The following is a 6,859-nucleotide window of genomic DNA, read 5'->3' as shown; positions in this document are numbered from 1 at the left end:
AGTAACTCTTAAAATAATACTTTAGCGCATTTGCAAGTTGCAGTTTCCAGCTTTATTTTATTTTATTTACTGTTTTAAAAATATGTCTGAATCCTACGCCTGTATTCAAAAATGAGGCGCTGGAAGGCAGTTTGGAAAATGTTTTTTCCAACCCATCTAAAGTCTTCCTCATTTAGGGCTCCCTGCCTGGTAATTTAGATACTGAGATTCACAGGCCAGATGTGTGATTTCCGAAGCAGGAGCCTGTCACTGCTGTTTGGGGCTCCTTCTCTGTCCTGAGCACTCGCTTCAGGGCCCCCACCCATCGATTTTCCTCTCCCACAACCCTTGAGGGGTTCTCGTTCTGCGGTTTCCACCATATGCTCCCCAGGTTTCTGGGACCTCCACACACCGGTGTTTTCTTTGCCAGGAGGTCTGTGGTAAAGGCCTTGGGGAAACGAACAGGGGCTAGGGGAGCGGGAAGGCAGGAACAGCAGCAACGCAACAAACACGCTACCAGACAGGAGGCTTTGAGGGGTTCTTCCATGTCGCTCCTGGGCTCCCCTCTTAGCTGATTCTGGAGGCACACCTGCAGGGGGTCCATGGCCCCCCATCCTCCACTCCTATAGAGGAACTCACTGTCTTCTGCCCCTTCTCACAATTGCCACCTCCAACCTCCCCTTTTCCCTGGAAAGATCAAACAAGGGCTTGTGTATATTTAGTTCATCATAGACGATGCATATTTCATAAACAAAGGTTTTCTAAATTCTTATATAGGGGGATGTGGTCTGAGAAACACATGAACGATGGGCTTGCTAGTTAACAGATTTCAAAGGTAGGGTGTGTGGTTGTCATAGATAACCCATCATAAAGCAAAAATGTGCCATGTGCTCATGCAGAAGTGGATCACCAGGCCCAACCAAAGCTTGCCAAAGGTTGTTACAGGTCTCAGAGTCTCCACGACCTGGTGAAGTCTTCAGAGGTAAGCGCAGGTGGGAGATGGGGCCAGCACCACTTCCCGGCTGGATGAGCGAGCGCTTCGCCTACCTTGTCTATGTCAGGGCTCAGCCTCCTTCTCCTCCTGGCCCTGCCCACCCCCCTTCCTCCTGTCCGTGCTGTGCCACCCCCGTTGTCCTCCGCAGCACCAGCTGGGCCCTTGATTATGAGGTCGATGGAATCAGAGACCGAGTGAAGAAATGGTGAAGACTGGAAAAAGAGCATTAGCACAAGGCAGTGGGGCGTTTTCCAAGAATGGCGATGAGCATGCTGGAGAGTCCGAGTCTCTATCCACAGCTGATCTGGAATATTCCCTGAGCATAGGTTGGATACACAAGGAGTGACCTAAGTCTGTCTTGGTACACGCAGCCCTGAGGGTCCTGGGCAACCACTCTACAGGTCTCTTTTGTTTAACAAACCCTCGAGGCTTGTTATATACAGATCGTTACCTTCCTTTAAAAATAACAAGCAAACTGCTACTCGTTTTACAAACCAGCGGAGACTTCCTGCTCCCCAGTGGAAGGGGTGTATGTTGAGGTCACTCGATCCGCTGTCTCCCCGTAGAAAACTGGGCATTGTTTGCACAGGTGTTTGGCGATGTACTTTCGGAAGAACACCGAGAGATACCTTCTGAACTTCTCCCCGACGAAGGCGTAGATGACAGGGTTGATGCAGCAGTGTGTCATCCCGAGCGTCTCCGTCACCTGCATGGCTTGGTCCAGTAGACTGGTGCTCTCACAGGTGCTCAGGCCAAAGAAGCCCTGGAAGGTGCTCAGGAGAATGACGATGTTGTAGGGGGTCCAGAAGAGGAAGTACACAATCATGATGGCGAAGATGAGCCTCACAGCCTTGTGTCTCTTCTTCTCGTTTCGACACCGAAGCAGGGTTTTCAGGATTCCCGAGTAGCAGATGACCATGACGAGCAGGGGCAGGAATAGACCCAAGACATTCCTCATTATTGTATGGAAATTCTTCCACACTAGTGGAAAATAAGGGCCACAGAAGTAAACAGAATCATCTTCATGGGATTTAGTAAAAATGATTCCTGGGACAGAGGCTAATGCAGCCACCATCCAGGTGACCCCACTTGTCACCACCCCAAAGGTGACCGTCCTGGCTTTTAAAGCAAACACAGCATGGACGATAGCCAGGTACCTATCGATCGTCAGGAGGATGATGAAGAAGATTCCTCCAAAATAGCCAACGTGATACAGCCCTGCAAATAACTTACACATTGCATTCCCGAAGACCCACCCGTTTGCAGCATAGTGCGCCCAGAATGGGATGGTGAGCAGGAAGAGCAGGTCAGAGACGGCCAGGTTGAGCAGGTAGATGTCAGTCATGCTCTTGAGCTTTTTGCAGTTTATCAGGATGAGGACGACCAGCATGTTGCCCACAAGCCCGAAGATGAACACCAGCGAGTAGAGCGGGGGCAGGAGCTGGGCCCCAATTTGCTTCACGTCAAATTTGTTACAGGGTGCACCGTAATCATAGTCGTAAACGGTGGTGGCTTCCTCACTGTTCATGTTGCTGTCTCTTGGGAACAGAGAATGATACGTGGACGACATGCTGTGGATTAACTGAGGAGATGTGTCCTTGTCATCCATTTTCCTCTGTTCTGCAAACAGAGAACAAAATGATGATCACACGGCATAAATGCCACCATCCCCGATCTTCAAAATAGACTTGCTCCACTGAAACGTGTGCTAGTTCGTTACTTCCCTTTAGTCCTGAGTAGCAGACACCAGCCATCTACCCAGCAGCCATTTCCCAATACCTTTTGTCTTCCCGGCAGGCCCGATTCTCCTTATAAGACTAAAAGTGCCGGACGCCCACTTTCTCTGCCTGCTCTGCAGCTGGTGCATGGGCCTGTGGCTCGTCCCTGGACAGTCATACGTGAGGGGTGTCTGCTAGGGGCTTCTGAGAAGGCCCTTTTGCCCCGAGGAGAGAGACACAGGGGAACCCCCACCTGCCCCTTCTGCTTTCACAGCCTGTTTTGGGAGGCGTGGTGCCTGTTAGGCTTGCTCAGGGTGGGAACCCGAAAAGTATGTACAGGACGAAAAGCAGTTAATGGAAAACTTAGACAGTGATCATAAAGCCTGTGAAACAGTAGCCACAGGAGTCTGGAGAGCCCAGAGGCTGTAAATCTAACTCTGACCACAGACGGTTGTGGCAGCATCAGCATTCCCATCCCCCTTGATAAGGACAAGGCTACCCGCCATCTCTGCAGGATGAGACGGAAGCAGGGGTCCCAGAAATTGGTTGTTTGAAAATCATCTATTACAGTGGCTGTTCTGGCCCAGTCGCTGACTCCCCCTGGAAAAATCCTCTCTATACAACCCAAGGCTGTCCCCTCCCTTGGTGTGGATGTTTTTTTCGGCCTTCACCCATCTGCATCCAGATGCTCAAATAAACAGCATTTTGCTATGCCTGAGGCTTCGTGGGTCTCCCTCTGGGGTCCGGACCTAACAGTGCTTGGGAGCAGGATGGAAGGTCCAGAGAGCCAGAGAGAAGTCAGGCGGAGTTCCCGTGTCACCGTGTCTCAAACCTACAGATCATCTTATAAGTTCTTATTTGACAAAAATAAGCCCCTGCTTTTACGCCATTACGAACTGCATTTTCTATTACCTGAAACCCAAAGCGTTCTAACTGCAAACCCTCTCAACTCTGCCTCTTCCTGCCTAAACTCCTCTTGCCAAGGTCGCAATGACAAAACAGTTTTCAAACACCCTGGCTTTGTTCCAATTTCATCCTCATTGAGTGTGTGATCCTTCTGCTAACTTCCTCCACTTAAAACTCTGTTTGCTTCCAGGAGGGAGCCCCGTCTGATCACATCTTATTATTGTCCTTCACTGGCCTCTCCTTCCCTGCCCACCCACACCCCAAGAGTCCCCAGGCACCACACTTGGCTCTCACCTCTTTTATCCTTTGCCTCTTTATTCTTGCTCCAAAGTTTCTCCTGAATCTGGTTGCCTGATTTGACGGTTCTAACTCCCCCGGGTGCTAATGCTTCCCTTTCATTCCTGTCCTCAAGTTCTACCTTTCCCCAGGCCCCAGAGTTGAGTTTTCGATTGCCTACTGCAAATCTCTCCCTGGATTTTATTCACTTAACCAATGTTTGCTGAGCACCTACTGGGAGCCAGGCTCAGGCACTGATGACACAGCAGTGAGAAAAGTGGGTGTCCTGCAGGTCCCTCAAATTCAACCCACCCCAAACTGAGCAGCCCCTGGCACCTGCTCCAGATCGTGGGTTCCTTATCCTGGTTATTGTCACTCCACTGCCTAAGAAGCTGATTTGGCATCATCCAGGGTCCCTTCATCTTCAGAAAATTAGGAGCCAACCTTTGGAGCCAAACAGACCTGGATTTGAGTCCTGCCTGCAACTTACAGGCTGTTATTTGGGGCCAATTACTTCTTCAAGGATGTGTCTTTGTGTGTAAAATATTAACTACGCTGAGTTGCTGTGAAGACCCATGGAGACGAGGACGCAGCACAGCGTCTGGTGCAGAGAACTGCTCTGTGCCCTTGTGATGTCACGTGAGCTCTTCCTCACACTCGGCTGCATCCCCTCGCTCCTCTTTCAACCACCACTTTCTCGCCGCCCACGCTCCCCACTTCTGGCTTGGTTGTGGTCTTTCCTTTGCCCACCGTTTGTCCCTGGCCAGGTTCTCCCTCAATCGGTCTTCTTTTAAATTGAAATTGGATCACGCACTTCTCAGCGTAAAATCTCCAGTAGCCCCATGACATATATATGTGGTGGGACCTCAAAGATTATGTCCAGGCTGCTTGGCAGGCCTTTGCCAAGCTCGCTGCTTCTTGGCTTCCTCTGCAAGCACGTCTCCAGTCCCCAGTCCTGCTTCAGCCACAGCCCTCTTCTCTCCACCTCCCCAAACTCTCCATTTCCTTCATGTGGTTCTGCATATCTCTGTCCCTCTGCCTGCAATGGTTGGTGAGCTCCTATTCATCCTTCAATACCTCCTGCTCAAATTCCCCTTCTCTGTGAAGCCTAATTTGCATTCTCTGTCAAATTACTCTTACCTCACAACACTACATGCATTTCAATAAATTATCGTGTTATTGTCTACACATTGCATGCTCTCCCAGGTCAAGGGCTGTGTTGTGTTTCTGTTGCCAGCTCTTACCTGGCTAAAGGAGGCACCAATAAATGCTCGCTGAATGAGCACATAAAACTCTTTCTGACAATAAGAATTATAAGACCTAACATCATTAGGGCTTGATTCCCAAGAATTTTTTTGCTGGTAGTGACTGAATTTGTTTTCATCCATCTAAACACCTTATCCTTCCATTTGTCTTGTGATTGACACATTTCACAGGTCCTACATTTCATATCACTGAGCCAGATTTTTAAAATCTGCAGAAATTAAATAAGACCTCTGATCAAGGTTGGGAAAAAAATGCATCCACCTAAAGAATCACAACTGTAGTCATTAACTGAGTGCTCCTGAAGCCCCAGGTGCTGTGCAAAATACTGTGCACACATGAATTTAATTTTGACAACAACTGCTAGCACCTAGTTCCGACTGCGGGAAACAATCAGCAAGGTGGCTGAAACGTGCTGACCTAGGTATCATTTCAAGCATCAGGACATACAGTCCAGAACTGGTAGAAAGCTGCCTCTCAGAAAAATAAATTCCTCACTTCTGCCTCTGAGTTGAGGCAAGAGGTGCATTTCACTCCAGGGCGTGGATGGCGCTATATATAGACCAGAGGGGGAAAAATTTTGAGGTAGAAAGTTCCAGCTCTTTAAAGTCCTTGTGTGCTCAGAGGGGCAAAGTGAGTCCTCAGGTGTCTGGAGGGTACGTGAGCAGAGTGGCTGTTCTTAGGTTATGTGCCGCCCACTCTCTCCTGTCACCTGAGCCCCGCGGGGGGACTCCCACCTGCTGCACCTGCACGTCCTCCTCTCCTCAGGGTCTCTGTAACATCTCCTGGTGCACATGCCACCCTCCACCCCCTTCTCCCTTCCTGATCATTGCCCCCAAGGGCATGGGCTTTGCAGCCCCTCAGGCTGTGCCCTGTGAATGCATTTCCAGCTGTGAGAGGCTTTCAGTCGATGCCTCATAAAGTAATGGGAAAAGCCCCCACCACTCACCAGTGGATGGCTTCTTCCAGGTGGCACTGGTGTGTCAGGTTTCTCGGCAACTGAACCAAACAGACCTCGAGGTAGAAACTTGGTGTGCAGAAGTAGGAAATACAGTTTCTCGCAGAAAGAGAAGGCGGAGATACAAAGGCAAGTAATGGTAAAGAGTTGAAAAAAAAAATTAGAAAAATATAGTTCTTCTTTTCCAGCCAGGAACGTTGTACACTGGGTTGAGGTCTTCAGAGAAGGATTAATTTTGAAATCTTGCTTATGCAACCTTGAGGATGAGTCAGGCAAACCCTATACATCTGCTCCTGCATCTAACGGCTCTGGGCTTCTTTATCTTATGGGCATCTACATCTGGGTCTCTTCTGCTCTCTGCCCTCCTACTAGTGATAATTTGCATGATACGAGCACAACAGAACTTTTCGTTTTCCAGAGGGTAAATGCTAGCAGGGGCTGTTGGTGGTAGTGGAGGAAATATAACGAGGCTTTCCCGTGAGCACGTGCACTGGTTTCAGTGGTATTGTGGATTTAGAATCTGGTTAAAAATTTTATTTAGGTGAAACTTAAATTTTTTTAAAAATTATTGACACATTCATTATACATAGTTATGGGATATGATGTGATGTTTTGATACATGTATACATTTTGTAATAATCAAATCCAAGTGATCAGCATGTCCATCACCTCATTTGTCATTTCTTTGTGGTGAGAACATTGGACATCCTCTCTTCTAGCTATTTGGATCCATACAACACATCATTGTAGTCACCCTACTGTGCA

The 6,859-nt window shown here is 48.7% G+C and overlaps 1 protein-coding gene across 1 annotated transcript; it reads right to left on the bottom strand.

Moving 5' to 3' along the window:
* Window positions 1–290: 290 nt before the first annotated feature.
* CCR2 (C-C motif chemokine receptor 2) lies at window positions 291–6,520 on the bottom strand. The gene is made up of 2 exons (XM_045529832.1): window positions 6,086–6,520; window positions 291–2,593 (listed from the first exon to the last, which is right to left on the bottom strand). The coding sequence occupies exon 2, from the start codon at window positions 2,580–2,582 to the stop codon at window positions 1,461–1,463; it is 1,122 nt and encodes a 373-aa protein (XP_045385788.1). The 5' UTR covers window positions 2,583–2,593; window positions 6,086–6,520; the 3' UTR covers window positions 291–1,460.
* Between the last annotated feature and the right edge of the window lie 339 nt (window positions 6,521–6,859).

The sequence above is a fragment of the Lemur catta genome, chromosome 18 (assembly GCF_020740605.2).
Source record: "Lemur catta isolate mLemCat1 chromosome 18, mLemCat1.pri, whole genome shotgun sequence".
Classification (NCBI taxonomy): domain Eukaryota; kingdom Metazoa; phylum Chordata; class Mammalia; order Primates; family Lemuridae; genus Lemur; species Lemur catta.
Note: the sequence above shows the minus strand (reverse complement) of the source record. Positions and strands in the feature narration are given on the sequence as shown.